The 20520-nt window shown below is 43.6% G+C and overlaps 1 protein-coding gene across 1 annotated transcript; it reads right to left on the reverse strand.

The window, feature by feature from the left end:
* Positions 1-380: 380 nt before the first annotated feature.
* On the reverse strand, positions 381-18972 carry LOC120029795 (melanopsin-A-like). The gene is made up of 5 exons (XM_038975067.1): positions 18818-18972; positions 9298-9431; positions 1346-1549; positions 1029-1200; positions 381-848 (listed from the first exon to the last, which is right to left on the reverse strand). Exons 1-5 carry the CDS (start codon positions 18946-18948, stop codon positions 686-688), a joined length of 804 nt encoding a protein of 267 aa, XP_038830995.1. The 5' UTR covers positions 18949-18972; the 3' UTR covers positions 381-685.
* Between the last annotated feature and the right edge of the window lie 1548 nt (positions 18973-20520).

Here is a 20520-nt window from a genome sequence, read left to right on the forward strand (position 1 = left end):
TCCATAACTAAATCAACATCTGCATTTTGAAAGAGTGTTTTTTATCATTTTATTAACAAGATGTGTTTACTTGTTTATTAGGCAACTGTGCAGTCTACAATACATTCTGTAGCAAAAATGGGAAAGTGCCTAATTCCTTACATAAGGGAGAGCAGGCCATGTCTGTACTACAGAATGCGGGGAAAGTGGGAGAGCGGGGTTCAAATCCCTGTTGGGGATGGGGGAGTAGGCTGTCCTTGTAAATAAGAATTTGTTCTTAACTGATTCCATATGTGTTATTTCATAGTTGTTTGCGTGTGATTGGGGGTGTATTCATTCTGCCGATTCCGTTGAAAAACGTTTCTTAAATGGAAGCAAACAGAACCAAACGGGGAAAACATACCTGAATTTGTCCAATAGAAACTCTCATTTGCAATTGTTGGACTAAGTTGTGACAGAAAATAATCACTGGCATCTGGTGATGGTAGCATAGGGCTAACGTGTGCCACGTCATCTGATGGGACCAGCTACAATGTAGTGTTCTATATAGTGACACTATATAGATGAACTCAGAGAACACTAGGTGAAAACAGAGCTGAATTTCTTACACAGTATCACTGTCCCTCAGCTGGCACATCCATACAGTTGAGAGGGGGAGGGGGGGGGGGGGGGGGGGGGGGTACTATGATCAGACACAAACACCACCCTACCCTGCGAAGGTGGTAAGAGCGGCACAGGAGTATGGGGCCCAGGAGATGACATAGAGCAGGATGACAATGAGAGCGATCTTGGCCGTCTTCCACTCACTCCTCATCTTATGCATGCGCGTCAATGAGTCCCCGGTGCCCTCGTTTATCTTACGTGCAGCCCTGCAACACAGACAAACACACACATTTACATAATGACCATTACTGACAGTGGTCATCGGTGAAAAGAAAGTATCAGCGGAAAGTATGGATCAATCAATAACATACAAGAGCATCAACATCAACACTAATACACTGAGTAGCCGTGTGTGTGTGTGTGTGTGTGTGTGTGTGTGTGCTGACCGTGTGGCGCTGCGTATAGCAGTGAAGATGCATACATAACAGTAGATGATGATGAAGAGGGGGATGAAGAAGACGAAGATGAATAGCAACATGGTGTAAGAGCGGGCGGATGGCGTGAATGTCATGTAGTCCCACGAACACGACGTCATCAAACCCTCTGGGTCATACGCACCTGACAGGTCACACACACACACACTTAGATATACACACACTGATACGTTGTGTATCCCTCAGAGCGATTGTGCGTTTGTTTGTGTGCACATCTCGGGCGCGTGTGCGCGTGCATGTGTGTGTGTCTGTCTTGTGTGCGTACTCACTCCAGCCAAAGAAGGGCGGTAGAGACCAGGCCAAAGAGTAGAGCCAGGCAGCAGCCATGACGTAGAGGGCCCTACGTCGTGACATCACACCCATGGACGCCAGCGGCCGCGTAATGACGAAGTAGCGGTCCACGGCTATCACCAGCAGAGTCATCATACTGGTCACCCCAAACAATGCTCCACACAATGCATACAGCTCACACGCTGGGGGGAGGTGAAAAAAAGAGAGGGGGGGTGGAGATAGGGGGAGAGAAAGAGGGATAGAGAGAGAGATAAATTGGATCGACGTGTACGACAGCGTGTTCCAGTTCCCGCCAATATCCACCAACTTCGCACAGCCAGTTAAGAGGAGTGGGACAACATTCCACAATCAATAGCCTGATCAACTCTATGCGAATGACATGTGTTGCGCTGCATGAGGCAAATGGTGATTACATTTCTGATCCACTCACCTAACTTTTTTTTAAGGTATCTGTGACCAACATAGTCATATCTGTATTAACAGTCATGTGAAATCCATAGATTATGGCCTAATTAATTTGTTTAAATTTACTGATTTCCTTTTATGAACTGGAACTCAGTAAAATCATTGAAGTTAAATGCCCACACCAGCTAAAATTTTTTTTTTTAACTGGAACACGATGCCCAGAGCTTACCCATGATGTTGCACAACAATTTAAGTCAATAAGTCATCATTTTGGTCAAAGTATGATAGATATATTTGGGCTTGAAGTGGGAAATCCAAAGTGGGAATTTAGCGTGTAAGTTCTTTCTGAATTACGTGTCAGTTATAGAGCTGGCTTTAGTTCATTTGGAACCTCCTACCTACAAACATGTTAGAGCTAACACGTGTGGGCTCCTTACTTCCTGTTTTCAACATTTTGCTACTGTGGCTTACTGCGGTCTGCAATGCACTACAACTGTTGGGAGATGTTGGATGGGCTGACGCCAGTGAAACGGTGAGTAAGAAAAGAGCTATATTCTGATGAGTGGATGACGTGGATAGATGAAATGTCGACACAGCTGGGACACCTCGTTGTTTCTGGAGACGTGCATGGCGGCTCTACAGTAAGAGTATAGATAGCTAGCAAGTAGCAGCTCCTCGCTAACTATACAAGTTTGGCTAGCTAGTGAAGTAAATCCATATGAAGAACATTCATATATAGCTACTGCGTCGCCTGACAGGCTGACTACACAGCTCACGTCACGTGGGCATTGCGTTGCAAAATACATTTTGAAATCTATATTATTCAATTATTGCACCCACACTGCTCGCGAGCGTCTGCATTGCCAAGGGCTAAAATAGAAGTCAGTTCTATCTCTTACGCAGATTTCGCCGCAACTGGAAACGTTCATGGCAGGAATTGTTGTCACCTTACCTTGCTACATAACTTCTGTGTGATAGGAACCAACAAACACCATCACCAATCAGCTTACACCACCGTGCACACACCTGTCGTTAATATGACAACTAATGTAGCCATGTCAGCAATCACTTTTAACTTGCTGTTTGGACAGTCAGTATTCCAAAACGGATTTAAAAAACAAAACTGATTTGAGCATTTAGGCTTACAGTGTGAACAAGGCTTTAGAGGGCCCCACGCACTTCCTGATGAAACCAGTGACAGTATAGTTGTCAATGTTATTCCCAGAGGCGACCCGGAACATATCCCAGTCCACTTGCTCAAAACAATCTCGTAGCATGGATTCCAATTGTTCAGACCAAGGTTACACAAACCTTACCGTCAGTGCTTCCTGCTTTAATTTCTGCCTAGAGGCAGGGAGGAACACAGTGGAGGCATGATATGATTCGCTGAAGGGAGGGCCTTGTAGCCATCTCGGACTGGACAATATTCTATCTTTTTTTCATTGAAACTTTAGGCAAGTCGGTTAAGAACAACATCTTATTTACAATGACGGCCTACACCGGCCAAACCCGGACGAACGCTGGGCCAATTGTACGCCATCCTATGGGACTCCCAATCGCGGCCGGTTGTGATACAGCCTGGAATCAAACCAGGGTGTCTGTAGTGACACATCAAGCACTGAGATGTAGCGCCTTTGACCACTGAGCCACTCGGGAGCCCAGTAATAACAGGGCTCAGTACAGTAACAGTTATCAAGGTGACCTGTTGCCTACCCCAGAAACATCCCTCTATCATAGTCATAATGCATGAGGACAGCACAAACACACACACATGCATGCATTCACACACAAACAAATGCACTCACACAGAGCTGTAACAGGGCAAAGAGAGGTGTGTTATAACCATCTACATCTCACCCCCTTGTATTCACAATAATCTGTCAGCACAGCACCCAGCATCATGGGAATGTACGTGTGTTTAAATATCTCAAACATATATACTATACTCTACAAGTACATACAATTTCCAGATTGGGCTCTGCTACTTTTGAAGTTATGGTCAATTTTTATGAGCACCACCAACACAGTGAATGGATTCAAAGGGAACTCCCTCTGCTGGTGATTTGCTGAATGTGCAATCCTAAATGAGAACTGGGTTATTTATTGAACTTTATTTTGACAGGAAGTCATGTTGAGACCAAGGTATCTTTTCCAAAGGAGCCCTGTAATCACAAAGATACACGTAATACAGTTTTTTACAACCACTTCGGCACTAATTTCAGAACCTTGTGGTCATTTTTCAAAACTCAAAACGGTCATCACAGGCTGTCCAATGTTCAAAACATTACCATTGTGCATTCATATTTTTAAAGAAACCTTGCACTTGCAGAATCATTGGTTCAAATAACTAATTTATCATGAAATACCACATTAATTTAGATCACCCACACACAAGATACCGATAGTTTCACTGTGTAGTTGTTCGTACTATCATTAAATATTGTAGTAGAAAATGTGATGCATGTTTCATTATGGTACTACACATAAATACGTAAAAGGACTAGTAGAGAAAATACTACAGAAACAGGAATCATTGAACAAAATCTGAAATGTATTGATGAAATACAATAAAATCACAACATAGGTTTCTTTGAATCAAATCAAAAATAATTAGCTACAAAAAAGAAAAAAAATACAGTAAACTGTCAACTGCAGTGTTCCTCACCTAGCTTACTGTAAAAAGCAAAACAAAGGTTTGATTACTGTACTTCTATATTTACATCAACCCTGTCTTGTGGATTTGGCCACAGGTTCTCATCCACATCACAATGGATGTTTTCATTAGCCAAACATCTTGGGAAGAATCTTCGGGCATGGCGAATCCAGGCCTGACACTGGTCTGCTGTGATGTCATTGCATGTGTCATCCATGGCCTGGAGAAGGGTGGCTTGTTCATGAGGGCGCCTATCGTATACCTTCCACCTCCATGTGGATAAAAATTCCTCAATTGGGTTAAGGAAAGGAGAGTATGGGGCTAAGTACAGGGTGGTAAATTGTGGATGGGCCTGAAACCATGCTTGCATGGTGGAACCTGACATTATCCCACACAATGACATAGGTCACGCCATCAGCTCTAAAGACCTGATTTAGCTCATCAAGAAAGGTTACAAGGAGAGCAGCATTATATGATCCAATACGAGTTATGCGTCCCACCACACCATCCTCCGATATAGCCGCACACATGGTGATGTTTGCCCCACATTGTCCAGGTACTTGATGGTTGCCCGCTGGCCAATGAAATTCCGACCTCTCCTCCTTGTCTTGGCCAGGTTGAAGCCTGCCTCATCCAAAAATAGGAATTTGTGATGGTTTTCGTCAGCATCTAGCTCCATCACCCTCTAAAAAGACATTTTGGGAAAAAAATGACTGATTACAATGATGTAGAATTTTGGGGGAATTTTTCACAACAGGCATCTTGAAACTGAACATACTCAGTCCTCAGTCTGCATTTCTTTAAAAAGGCACACGGTACAGCTGTTTTTGAGACACCTGTCGCCTTTTCAGCAAACGTGCAATAGTCGGCAAACCTATGGCTTCCACATTGTTGAACATGTCGTCATTGTCTAAGATGTGCTGCCGAATTTCTATTAAGCGAATATCATTTCTGGCCCGAACCAAATTGACCGCAGCCCACTCTTGCTGGTCAGTCAGAATTTTGCCTCTGCCTCCCCTATTTGGCCTAGTCTCAATTCTGCAGGGAAAATTACAGTAAGAACACATTTAGTAACATCACCTACTCTGTGGTACACATTGGCATGCAGTATACAGTCATTTGACAATTGAGAGTAGCCTAATGTTTAGTGCATGCTGAAGACTTACCGGTTCTCATTGCGGAAAGTTCTGATGATTGAGGCAACGGTTGATATTCTAAGGTTTGGTTGAATTATCGTAGCTGCCTCAGTCATTGTCATGCCATGATTTAGGACACGGTCTACAACTACTGCTCGGATTCCATTGGATACTCTTTGCTGTTGCTGCCGCTGTCTTGGTCCGTGGCCTTGTCCTCTACCACGTTTCCCCACACCTCTCAAACGTGGCCCACGACCACCTCTCAGAAGGGGTGCTTGTCCCCTGCCATTCCTTTGACCACCACGTCTTCCTCCTCCCACTGCTTGACCTCTATTGTGACCTGGATCACCTGCCGGCTCCATGTTATCGCTATGTTGTTGTAGGTGGATACCACTCATTTCACTATATACTCGGACCACAATGTGAAATCAATCAGTAACGAGTTGGCAGTATTGGAAAAGCAAATACAAGGGCAGGCATACATACACTCTACACTCCACTTTATTAGGCACACCTGCGTGTTAATGCAAATAGCCTGCTCCTTCAAACAGCGAATCATGTTGCTGCCTGCAACTCAATACATAAAGTATAAAGAGTAGAGAGCTTTTGTTGTTGTTCGACCAAACATTAGAATGGGCAAGATGTGTAATCTAATTAACTTTGACCGTGGTATGATTGTTGGTGCCACACATGGTGGTTCCAGTATCTCAGAAACAGCTGGCCTCCTGGGATTGTTACACACTACAGTCTCTAGAGTTTACGGAGGATTGTGCGATAAACAAAACACATTCAGTGAGCGGCAGTTCTATGGGCAAAAACACCTGGTTAATGAGACAGGTCAGAGGAGAATGTCCAGACTCATTCAAGCTAACAGAAAGGCCACAAATGCTCAAATAACAGTTGTTTAAAACAGTTGTGTGCAGAAGGGCATCTCTTAACGTACAACACCGTGAATAATTCAGGCTGTTGTGGAGGCAAAAGGGGTTCCTACCCAGTAGCAGATTAGGTGTACCTAATAAAGTGTACAGTAATGTCAAATCTGAAAACATGGTCTGGAAAAGTGGTACATGGGACCATAGAAACAGTGTCTGATAAAGAATGATGATGAAATATTAGATCCATAGATAATGTAGTCCAATTGGTTCATGTTCCACGGTAATTGGTGTCAATGGATCTTGTTATCCTGGAACTTTCATGATCTAAACATAGAATATTGTTAGTCAGTTTCCATAAAACTATGCATTAAGAGTATTGCAACAGTTACTTATCATTTTGAGCAGTTGTATCAATTGATAGTGAGATCATTGTAAAGAAATGAATAGACAGTCATCTCAGATGTAATGCGTGAATTGCATTTTGAAATGGTAATACTTTGATGTTAAGTTGTGTCCTTTTGAACAGGTGATTTTAGTTCAGTGAACAAATGGTCTTAGCTTTATGTGTACTGTATCCAAGCAATTGAAAAATTTGCATTTTTTTGTGTCTAGAGTTTTGAAAAATGGCATCAAGGTTCTGAAATTAGTGTCAAAGTGATTGTAAAAAAACTGTAAATACAAATATGAAATGCAACAGAATTATGAAACACGATTGAAGAAAACAAACACGCTTTTCAGTAAACATTTCCACAGTCAGCAGTCTAAATTGCCCGAGAGGTACTAACACAAATAAAAAAAATAAAAAAATGTATTTATCACATGTGCCGAAAACAACTGGTGTAGACTTTACAGTGAAATGCTTGCTTACGAAAAAATTGTAACTAACACAAGACGAATACAAGATCAATGTGAAGCGGTATGAGGTACATGAAGTAGATGTACATGAAGGCAGGGTAAAGTGATTAGGCATCCGGATGGATAATAAGACTAAATTAAAGAACAGAGTAGCATCAGCAAATTATAAGTGTGTGTGCATGTATGTTTGTGTTGGGTTGTGTCGGTATGCGTGTGTGTGTTATGTGTGTGCGCGTACGTAGTGTTTGAATGTGTGAGGAATTTGTGTGGGAGTAACAGTGTAGTGTGTGTGAGTGACTGTGTATATGGTGTGTATATAAAGTCTAGTAAGTGTGGGTAGTCAGTGAAAAATAGTCATTTGGGAGTTCTGCTTCGCTGGACAGCTCATGGCTGGGTTTCCCTTTGTAATCCGTTATCGTCTGCAAGCCCTGCCACATATGATGAGTGTTGTAGCCGGTGTTTTATGATTCTTCCTTCCTCCTTTTGTCACGCCCTGACCATAGAGAGCCCTTGGTTCTCTATGGTGTTGTAGGTCAGGGCGTGACTAGGGGGGTGTTCTAGTTTTCCTATTTCTATGTTGGTGCGCTTGGTATGGTTCCCAATTAGAGGCAGCTGATTATTAGAGGCAGGTTGTAGCGGGATTTCTTTTAATGCGTCCATGTCCGTGTCCCATTCATTAGTAAGCGGTAGCTCTAGTCTTTAGCCCAGCACGGATGTTGCCTGTGATCCATGGTTTTTGGTTGGGATACATTCTTGCAGTCACTGTGGGGACGACATCGTCTATGCACTTATTGATGAACCCCGTGGCTGTTGTGGTAAACTCAAAAATGTTATCGGCTAAATCCTGGTCCTTGATGATCTTCTTGGCCTTTCTGTGACCCCTGGTGCTGTAGATGTCCTGGAGGACATGCAGTGTGACCCCGGTGACGCATTGGGCTGACCGCACCACCCTCTGGAGAGCCCTGCGGTTGCAGACGGTGCAATTGCCATACCAGGCGATGATACCGCCCGACAGGATGCTCTCAATCTGTAGAAGTTCATGAGGGTCTTAGTGGCAAGCCAAATTTCATCAGCCTCCTGAGGTTGAAGAGGCGCTGTTGAGTATTCTTGACGAAACTGTCTGCGTGAATGAACAATTTCAGGTCATCAGCTGCCGATGTGGATGGCTCTCTACTATTTCCTGAAATCCACGATAAGCTCCTTCATTTTGTTGATGTTATTTTCCTGGCACCACTCCACCAGGGATCTCACCTCCTCCCTGTAGGCTCTATTGTCGTATTTGGTAATCATGCCTACCACTGTTGTGTCAACAGGAAACATGATGATTGAGTTGGGGACATACATGGGTGAACAGGGAGTACAGGAGGGGGCTGAGCACACACCCCTGTGGGGCCCCCCGTGTTGAGGATCCACGTGGTTGAGGTGTTGTTGCCTACCTTCACCACCTGGGGTCAGCCCGTCAGGAAGTCCAGAACCCAGTTGCATAGGGTGGGGTTCAGAACCGAGGCCTCGAGCTTAGTGATGATTTGAGACGATTCAATCGTTGATTATTTGTTTTTACAACTTCTACGATGGTAGTCTCAGACTGCATAGATAGACAGTATGAGTCTTCAGACAAGGAGCATCCAGCATTGTGAAAAATTGCAGTACTTACTCTTATGTTCTATCATGCATCCAATGATGTCCGAGGAAAACAATGCCTCTTCTAGTCGGCTTATAGCATGACGTTCATCAAAGAAACACAATACAACTGATTAGTGATTTAATTCAGAAGGAAGAGTAGAGAGGCCTGTTATTTAGCATCAATACACTGTCATCCCCAGAGAAAGGGAAAGAGAAAGAGAGAAAAAGAAAGATTGATAAAGATAGAGAGAGAGGACTCCAAACAAAGTAATGGTCGAAACTCCACGAATAGATGGACTTCATTAGTTGACATTAAACCTCTAATAAGTAATTTGCCCTTCTCTCCTAAGGTGTTACCTTCATAATCCTATTTCTATGGTTACCTTTTTCTCCAAAGATCCACCGGTTGTGCATGCTGTTGATGAAGAAGATGGGGGTCTGAGTCACACACATCAGGAAGCCTGTTAACGCCAGGTTAATAATGAACATGTTGGCCGGAGTACGCAAACTCTTACTCCTAGAGAGAGAGGGAGGGAGGTACGGGGGTGAGAGAAGGGTGGAGGAGAGAGAGGAGGGGAAAGAGATTGTGAGGAGAGTGGAGGTAGAGGAGACAGGGATGGGGAGAGAAAGAGGGAAGGAGAGGGAGGAATGAGAAGGGGATTAGTAATCGTACATGCACATTTACATTATTCTCTTTTTTTCGCTTTGTCAATTTCTGATAAATGACTTGAACCAGTTGCCCGGACGAATAGAATGGGACAGTACGTTCGGCGTGAGCACGCAAAAGTTAACTTCCTCCGATAGACCCTAAGGTCTAGAATGGGGTGCAGTCTGTAGCCCTTGGTAACTGTGGATAGGACCCCAGGCGAGATTGAGCACCAGTTGTCTACTCTCTTAGCGAGCAGCCCACGGGGGAGGCTGACTCTTGCTCACCAGTGGAGCATGGGCTCCCACTAGTGCTGGCAGAGTGAGTTGCTCTTTCATAGTATTTTTGCTCTGTGCCATTGGCAAGACGCCTGGTTGCTACAGAGATGTTTTATTTAAAGAGACATTGTAGTGACACTGGAAACTGGTGACAGCAAATCTCCCTGCCTCAGCTGAAAAATAAAGCGGAGGGGAAAGCTATGGTATGGAGGGCACTCGGAGGTAGAGTGGACTCCCTCAGACTTCCTTGAGAGCGAACGCATATTTGTATTTATTAAGGATCCCCATTAGCTGCTGCCACTCTTCCTTGGATCCAGCAACATTAAGGCAGTTATATCAAATTTAAAATATTACATGGCAAACGTAAAAGTATAAATCATTTCAAATTCCTTATATTAAGCAAACCAGACGGCGCCATTTTCTTGTTGTTTTTTTACGGATAGCCAGGGGCACACTTCAACACTCAGACATCATTTACAAACAAAGCATTTGTGTTTAGTGAGTCCGCCAGATCAGAGGCAGTAGATTACCAAGGATGTTCTCTTGATAAGTGTGTGAATTTGACCATTTTCCTGTCCTGCTAACCATTTAAAATGTAACGAGTACTTTTGGGTGTCAGGGAAAATGTATGGAGTAAAAAGTACATACTTTTCATTAGGAATGAAGTAAAAGTTGTCAACAAAAAAATAATAATAACGTAAAGTACAGATACAAAAAAAAATGACTTAAGTAGTACTTGAAAGTATTTTTACTTAAGTACTTTACACCACTGCGTGAAGGATATACTGATTTCTCGGGAACACCATCATTTGCGTGAAGAAAAGATGGTGAAAAAGGGGACGAGGTCGGGCTGCCTTCTAGGAGTTTGTAGGGGAGCGAATAATCTCCCACTTCCATCCGTTCTATTGGCCAACGTGCAATCATTGGAAAATAAAATCGATGACCTACGATCAAGATCATCCTTCCAACGGGACATTAAAAACTGTAATATTGGATGTTTCACTGAGTCGTGGCTGAAAGACAACATGGACAACATAGAGCTGGCGGGATTTTCCATGCACCGGCAGGACAGAGAAGCTACGTATGGTAAGACGAGGGGTGGGGATGTGTGTCTATTTGTCAATAACAGCTGGTGCGCAATGTCTAATTTTAAAGAAGTCTCAAGGTTTTGCTTGCCTGAGGTAGAGAACCTTATGATAAGCTGTAGACCAAACTATCTATCAAGAGAGTTCTCATCTATATTATTCGTAGCCGTCTATTTACCACCAGAAACCGATGCTGGCACTAAGACCGCACTCAACCAACTCTATAAGGCCATAAGCAAACAAGAAAATGCTCATCCAGAAGCGGCGCTCCTAGCGGCCGGGGACTTTAATGCAGGCAAACTTAAATCCGTTTTACCTCATTTCTACCAGCATGTCACATATGCAACCAGAGGGAAAAAACTCTAGACCACCTTTACTCCACACACAGAGACATACAAAGCTCTCCCTCGTCCTCCATTTGGCAAATCTGACCATAATTATATCCTCCTGATTCCTGCTTACAAGCAAAAGCTAAAGAAGTAAGTACCAATGACTCGCTCAATACGGAAGTGGTCAGATGACGCGGCTGCTATGCTACTGGACTGTTTTGTTCCGGGATTCATCCAGCGGCATTGAGGAGTATACCACCTCAGTCATCGGCTTCATCAATAAGTGCATCAACGACGTCATCCCCACAGTGACCGTACGTACATATTCCAACCAGAAGCCACGGATTACAGGCAACATCCGCATCGAGCTGAAGGCTAGAGCTGCCGCTTTCAAGGAGCGGGACACTAATCCGGACACTTATATGAAATTCCACTATGCCCTCAGACGAACCATCAAACAAGCAAAGCTTAAATACAGGATTAAGATTAAATCCTACCACACCGGCTCTGACACCTGTCGGATGTGGCAGGGCTTGAAAACTATTACAGACTACAAAGGGAAACCCAAACGCGAGCTACCCAGTAACGCGAGCCTACCAGACGAGCTAAATGCCTTTCATGCTCGCTTCGGGGCAAGCAACACTGAAGCATGCACGAGAGCACCAGCTGTTCTGGACGACTGTGTGATAACGCTCTCGGTAGCCGATGTGAGCAAGACATTTAAACAGGTCAACATTCACAAAGCCGCGGGGCCAGACGGATTACCAGGACGTGTACTCAAAACATGTGCGGACAAACTGGCAAGTGTCTTCACTGACATTTTCAACCTTTCGCTGACCGAGTCTGTCATACCTATATGTTTCAAACAGACCACCATATTCCCTGTGTCCAAGGAAGCGAAGGTAACCTGCCTAAATGATTACCGCACCGTAGCACTCACATTGGTAGCCATGAAGTGCTTTGAAAGGCTGGTCATGGCTCACATCTACACCATCATGCCAGAAATCCTAGACCAACTCCAATTTGCATACCGACTCAACAGATCCACAGATGACGCAATCTCAATCGCACTCCACACTGCCCTTTCACACCTGGACAAAAGAAACACCTATGTGAGAATGCTATTCATTGACTACAGCTCAGCGTTCAACACCATAGTGCCCACGAAGTTCATAACTAAGCTAAGGACCCTGTGACTAAACACCTCCCTCTGCACCTGGATCCTGGACTTCCTGACGGGCCCGTCTGCCATGCTGATCCTCAACACTGGGGCCTCTCAGGGGTGTGTACTTAGTCCCCTCCTGTACTCCCTGTTCACCTACGACTGCGTGGCCAAACACGACTCCAACACCATCATTAAGTTTGCTGACGATGCAACAATGGTAGGCCTAATCACCAACAACGATTAGACAGCCTATATGGGAAGAGGCCAGAGACCTGGCAGTGTGGTGCCAGGACAACAACCTCTCCCTCAATGTGAGCAAGACAAAGGAGCTGATCGTGGACTTTAGGAAAAGGTGGGGCGAACGGGCCCCCTTAACATTGACAGGGCTGTAGTGGAGCGGGTCGAGAGGTGTCCACATCACCAACAAACTATCATTGTCCAAACACATCAAGACAGACGTGGAGAAGGCATGACAACACCTTATCCTCCTCAGGAGACTGAAAAGATTTGGCATGGGTCTCCAGATCCTCAAAAAGCTCTACAGCTGCACCATCGAGAGCATCCTGACAGGTTACATCACCGCCTGGTATGGCAACTCCTCGGCATCTGACCGTAAGGCGCTACAGAGGGTAGTGTGTAAGGCACAGTACATCACTGGGGCCAAGCTTCCTGCCATCCAGGACCTATATACTAGGCGGTGTCAGAGGAAAGCCCAAAAAATTGTCAGAGACTCCAGTCACCCAAGTCATAGACTGTTTTCTCTGCTACGGCAAGGCAAGCGGTACCGGAGCGCCAGGTCTAGGAACAAAAGGCTCCTTAACAGCTTCTACCCCCAAGCCATAAGACTGCTGAACAATTAATGAAATGGCCACTGAACTAGTTACATTGATAGCTTCCTTCATTTGTTTTGTACATTGCTGCTACTTGCTGTTATTATCTAAGCATAGTCACTTCACCCCTACCTACATATACAAATTACATGACTAACCTGTACTCCCGCATATTGACTCGGTACCGGTACCCCCTGTATATAGCCTTGTTATTGTTATTTTATTGTGTTACTTTTTTTGTTACGTATATTTGGTAAATATTTTCTTGTGTGTGCTGTTGGTTCAGGTCTATTGCCTTGCGGAGTCTCTGTAGGACTCTGGGTCATCCCCAGCCTCTTGTGTATGCTCAAAACCCAGGCAGTCCATGCAGGCTGAGTGCGTGACGTTGCCCGACAGGGAAGCCCTGCATGTGAACACGGGTGCAGGAACCATTTTCTTTTCCCCTGAGGGACGGTTGGCTTCCACCATGATACCTAAAAGATAGCTAAAGCCGAAAACAAAGTGAAAACATAGACTTGTGGGCTGCCAGCCAAGATCACCTTTATTGGTCAATTGCATATGAGGTCCAAACCAAAATTTGACTTCCGCTTTTAACCCAACCCCTCCGAAAGACAGTGCCGTGAAAAAGTATTTGCCCCATTTCTGATTTTCTCTACTTTAGCCTATTTTTGATACTGAATGTTGGTAAGATGGCACCAACAGATATGGGACTTCTGCTTCTTGCTCCAAAGCAACAGAAATGTTTGTGTTACTACATACACCCGGTAACTCACCAGCATACCCCCAGGGCATTTGAGCTTATTGCGGAGGCTGCTCCAAAACACAGCCAGCGGACAAGAGGTATTCAGAGTGGACTTTTAATCCGACTCAGGAGGCATACACACCATCCACTGCTTCATAGTATATTAATCACGAATGTTCAGTCACAGGATAATAAAGTAGACAAGCTCAGGCCGAGGATCTCCTTCCAGAGAGACATCAGAGATTGTAACATTTCACAGAAACATGGCTCTCTTGAGATATACTGTCCCCATCCATACAGCTATCTGGAATCTCAGTACATAACGCAGACAGGAATAAACAACTCTCTGGGAAGAAGAAAGGCGGGGGTGTATGTTTCATGATTAACTACTCATGGTGTGACTGTGATAACATACAGAAACTCAAGTCCTTTTGTTCACCTGACCTAGAATACCTCACAATCAAATGCCGACCGTATTACCTCCCAAGGGAATTCTCTTCGGTTATAGTAACAGCCGTGTATATTTCCCCTCAAGCCGATACCACGACGGCCCTCAAAGAATTACACTGGACTTTACGCCCTCCCTTCGGCAAATCTGATCACTACTCCATTTAGGTAGAAACTAAAACAGGAAATACCCCTGTTAAAGTATTTCCAAAGCTGGTCTGACCAATTGGAATCCATGCTTCAAGATTGTTTTGATCATGTGGACTGGGATACATTCCGGGTACCCTCTGAGAATAACATTGACGAATACACGGATACGGTGACTGAGTTCATCAGGAAGTGTATAGGTGTTCCCACTGTGACTATTAAAAACTAGAAAAAACAGAAACCGTGGCTAGATGGCAGCATTCGCGCAAAACTGAAAGCGCTAACCACCGCATTTAACAATGGCAAGGTGACTGTGAATATGGGCGAATACAAACAGTGTAGTTTTTCCCTCCAAAAAGCAATCAAACAGGCAATTCGTCAGTACAGAGAAAAAGTGGAGTCGCAATTCAACGGCTCAGACATGAGACATACGTGGCAGGGTCTACAGACAATCACGGTCTACAAAGGGAAAACCAGCCACGTCGCGGACATCTTGCTTCCGGCAAGCTAAACACCTTCTTTGCCCGCTTTGAGGATAACACAGTGCCACCGACGCGGCCGCTAACAAGGACTGTTGGCTCTCCTTCTCCGTGGCCGAAGTGAGTAGGACATTTAAGAGTGTTAACCCTGGCAAGGTTGCCGGCCCAGACGGCATCCCTAGTAGCGTCCTCAGATCATGCGCAAGTGTTTACGGACATACTCAATCTCTTTAGCTGCAATGACTGCAACCAAATGCTTCCTGTAGTTGTTGATCAGTCTCTCACATCACTGTGGGGGAATTTTGGCTCACTCTTTCATGCAGAACTGCTTTAAATCAGCAACATTTGTGAGTTTTCAAGCATGAACTGCTCGTTTCAAGTCCTGCCACAACATCTCAGTTGGGACTTTGACCAGGCCAATCCAAAACTATCCATTTTCATGTAGACTTGATTGTGTGTTTGATCTGATAACATTCAATATCAAAAATATGCAAAAGTTAGAAAGGGAGCAAAGACTTTTTTACGGCACTGTGTACATGACGTTTTTGGAGAGGTGCGGATGCTGCCACACTGGGCACCCAGGGAGCTGTTGTCGTGGGGGGTTAATTGCCTTGCTCAAGGGCACAACGGCAGGCAATTGCATATAGGATTTGATACCAGAAACCCTATGGTTGCCAGCTCACTTTCAGACAGATTTTTCATGTCAGACCCGAGATTCGAACTGGCAATCCGCCAGCTTGCCTCTCTAAATGCTAGGTTACCTGCTGCCCATGGATGGTTAACACAGTGCTAGCCTGGAAAAGCTAACCTCTCAACAATGGAAATACTGTATACAGTGGGGCAAAAAAGTATTTAGTCAGCCACCAATTGTGCAAGTTCTCCCACTTAAAAAGATGAGAGAGGCCTGTAATTTTCATCATAGGTACACTTCAACTATGACAGACAAAATGAGAAAAAAAATCCAGAAAATCACATTGTAGGATTTTTAATGAATTTCTTTGCAAATTATGGTGGAAAATAAGTATTTGGTCACCTACAAACAAGCAAGATTTCTGGCTCTCACAGACCTGTAACTTCTTCTTTAAGAGGCTCCTCTGTCCTCCACTCGTTACCTGTATTAATGGCACCTGTTTGAACTTGTTATCAGTATAAAAGTCACCTGTCCACAACCTCTTTTTTAGACCTGAGGAAAGAGTGCCTCCTACTGGCCCTCCAACACCATTTCCAGTAGCATCTGGTCTCCCATCCAGAGACTGACCAGGACCAACCCTGCTTAGCTTCTGTTAGAGGAATTTTAATTCCTATGTATTCATTAACCAATTCAATTAAAACACTAAAACACTCAAAAATAGTCAGTGACGTTTATTCTCGAGAGCTCTGATCAAAATAACATGTACATTAGTTTATATATCACACATAGCGTCATAGCGTCCTAAATGTCCCTCCTCCTCTCTGACAAGGACAAAGCTGCTGTTAAATTCCATTCCAACACATACATATTGCTTATCTTATGCTACCACATGTCACACCATCTGCTGCAAGCCTAACGGTTTCTCCCCGCCCTGGGTGGGGAGACTTACTTCCTGTTATTAGTTTCACAGTGGTCACAAGTTGTTTGTCACAATTTGTCTGTTAACCTCTTTCAGCTAGGGGGCACTATTTTTATGTTTGGAAAAATAACGTTCCCAAGGCAAACGGACTATTTCTCAGGCCCAGATGCTAGAATATGCATATAATTGACAGATTATGATATAAAACACTCTAAAAGTTCCAAAACTGTACAAATATTGTCTGTGAGTATAACAGAACTGATTTTGCAGGCAAAAACCTGAGGAAATCCAACCCGGAAGTGCCTTTTATTTGGAAAAATCCCAGTTTCATTGCCTGCCCATCCTCCATTTAAAGGGGTATCAACGAGATTCCTTTTCCAATGGCTTCCTCAGGCTGTGACCAGGCTTTAGACATAGTTTCAAGCTTTTATTTTGAAAAATGAGCGAGATTTATCAAAACGCGTCAGGTGTCCTTTGATTAGTTCATGCGTGGGAGAGTTGTAGCTCGACATTTTCTTTCTCTGTAGTATTGAATAGTTTACCGTCCGGTTGAAATATTATCGATTATGTATGTTAAAAACAACCTGAGGATTGATTATAAAAAAACGTTTGACATGTTTCTACGAACATTACGGATACTTTTTGGAATTTTCGTCTGCCCTTCAGGACCGGCACGAGCCTGTGGTTTTCTGAACATAACGCGCAAACCAAGGTTTTTGGTTATAAAAATAATCTTTATCGAACAAAAATAACATTTATTGTGTAACTGGGAGTCTCGTGAGTGCAAACATCCGGAGATCATCAAAGGTAAGCGATTAATTGTATTGCTTTTCTGACTTTCGTGACCAAGCTAATTTGCGGCTAGCTGTTCTTACTGTTTTGTCTAGTGATTGATAAACTCACAAACGCTTGGATTGCTTTCGCTGTAAAGCATATTTTCAAAATCTGACACGATAGGTTGATTAACCACAAGCTAAGCTGTGTTTTGGTATATTTCACTTGTGATTTCATGATTATAAATATTTTTTGTATTTTTTTTAAATTTGGCGCTCTGCAATTCAGCGGTTGTTTACGAAAATGATCCCGCTAAAGGGATCCGTGCGTCAAGAAGTTAACACTTCCTCTTTGCCTATGTAGAAACATTATTTATCAGACAGGGTAGAATTCTGTTAATTGTTACAATCCTGTATTAAATGTATACATTATTTAGTCATTATTCATAAAAATCCTATAACAGCTTCAGAAGCAATGTGGGATGGAGGGTGGTAAGCTGCTGGCAAATGATGATGTTGGAGTGATGATTCACGCTTCTCCATCTGGCAATCCGACGGACGGTTTGACGGATGCCAGTTGAACGCTATCTGCCCGAATGCATAGTGTCAACTGTAAAGTTTGGTGGAGGAGGAATAATGGTTTGGGGCTGTTTATCATGGTTCGGGCCCCTTAGTTCCAATGAAGGGAAATCTTAACGCTACAGTGGACAATGATATTCGAGATGATTCTGTGCTTCCAACTTTGTGGAAGGCCCTTTCCTGTTTCAGCATGACAATACCCCCATGCACAACGCGAGATTTGAGATTGGTGTGGAAGAACTTGACTGGCCTGCACAGAGCCCTGACACCGACTGCGAGCCAGGCCTGATCGCCAAACATCAGTGCCCGACCTCACTAATGCTCTTCTGGCTGAATGGAAGCAAGTCCCCGCAGCAATGTTCCAACATCTAGTGGAAAGCCTTCCCAGAAAAGCGGAGGCTGTTATTGCAGTAAAGGGGGGGCCAACTCCATGTTAATATCCATGATTTTGGAATGAGATTTTCGACGAGCACATGTCCACATACTGTTGGTCATGTAGTGTACCTCTCAGCTATAGGAGAAACACTTCAGAACAAACTTCCTTTTGATATTTTGGGGGGATTATCTGTTGTTCCATGTAATGAATCTGTTATTTAAGGCGTTTGTATGGGCTTATAGCAGTAAGGCCAGAAATACTTTTTCATCAATTTTTTTTTTAATATATATTTGTTTAATACTTCCATATAGCTTAGTCGAACACCCCCCCCCCCCCCACGGCTTAGACTCTGATGGGTTAAAGAAACACGAAAGCATTCTAATGAAGGTGCGTACCTGTTTCATAACAAGCCTATTAAAGGTAGTATCGACAAAGTGATATAGCACCCATATTGGTTGATTGGTTGATGGTTATTACCTGCAGAAGGTGTACATGACGAGGAAGTTTCCCGCCATGCCTGTTATGCCGACGGCGAGGATGATGGAGCCGAGGGTGTGATGGTGGTGGTCTGGGACGTCCACCGTTGGGAAGGGCCACCGAGCCAGCATTGCGACCTAGAGTGCAAGAGAAGGGATTGTATTTATGAAACTAATAGAAACTACAAAAGTACATTTCCTGAAGAAAATATGAAGTGTTTGCTCCTCTTTAAGTGTGTTTCATGGTAATTGACTCAATGAGACGCCATCACTATTTTGACCTCTACCCCCTTTTAAACATTGTATTCAACATCGTGTTTGAGCTACAGACTTATTGGTTGTACCATTGAATTACTCTATTTCTTCTGCATCCATTAGTACTCCACAGTTGTCACTGACTAGTTGGATATTCATTCCCTACTGAGCAAACAATTTCTGTACTTACAGCATTGATATAAATTCATTTTTATCAGGTTTTGACATTTGTCAATAAAACTCATGAATGCAACCGTTTATGGTCAGTGCCGTTAAGATAAAGGAAGATGATTTATGAGCATTACCTTATTTCTATTACAGCATATTGGATGACTGTCATTCATATTCCATTCACCCAGTTCAATGTAACAGCGATAGGTTTAGGCTACTACATGATACTCAAATTTTCCCTTTACCCATCATGAGGTTGCTACAACCTAGCCTATGAATGAAAGTCTACCCTGTAGGTGCACACAGGTTTGAGGTGACAGACAGTGACATTCAATACCGCCTTGCACTCTCTTGCCTGCATCTAGCTGATATAGGGTGTAATCATTAGTCCAACAGTTGCAAACGAGAGTTGATATTGAACAAATTAATGTATGTTTATCCCAGTTTTCTTCCGTTTAAGAAACGTTTTTCAACAGAATCAGCAGAATGAATACACCCCTGATCACGCGTAAACACAGTTCACTTTCATAGCAGCCACGTTGTATTCCTTCTCGCATCTATGCGCTCTCTTCCTCTCACCTCTTCCCTTCGCTTGTGGACTTCAATGCCAACACATCAGCTGTATGTGACCTGGCGAAAAAACCTTTCCAAGCCAAACCGCTAAACAAAGCGTACATCGTTGTCACCATATTATCTAAAGTAACATCATAGTCAGCATAGCTAATATAATTAAGACATTAGTAAGCCTGCTACAATCATGCTGTAATATTAGTGTACAGTCAGTAAGCAGTTACACCGGCGAGTCTGTGGCAATAAATTAGTACAACCAAAAGCTTACCTTGACATGGAAGAGTTCCAGTGTTGTGGTGGAAAGTCATAGCTAAGATAGCATCCCTCTGTTTACGCAGGGTGTTTCAGTAGGCTAAACTAGCTAGCTGCATTTGCTAGCTAAGTAAGTAAAACTGAAAAAAATGACAATCTCTGTCTCTCTTTCGCTCTTGCTTCTCCTTCATTTTGGAAGAAATTAAATTTGTTCAAAACGGTTCAACTATTGTCTTTCTCTTTGAGTCAACTGCTCACCACATTTTATACACTGTAGTGCTAGCTAGCTGTAGCGTGTGCTTTCAGTAGATTAATTCTCAGATCCTTTGATTGGGTGGACAACATGTCAGTTTGCTGCAAGAAATCTGATAGACTGGAAGGACTTCATTCAGAAGTTGCCATAATTACTGTGTAAGTCTATGGAAAGGGGTGAGAACCATGAGCCTCCTAGGTTTT

The sequence above is a fragment of the Salvelinus namaycush genome, chromosome 35 (assembly GCF_016432855.1).
Source record: "Salvelinus namaycush isolate Seneca chromosome 35, SaNama_1.0, whole genome shotgun sequence".
In the NCBI taxonomy this organism is placed as follows: domain Eukaryota; kingdom Metazoa; phylum Chordata; class Actinopteri; order Salmoniformes; family Salmonidae; genus Salvelinus; species Salvelinus namaycush.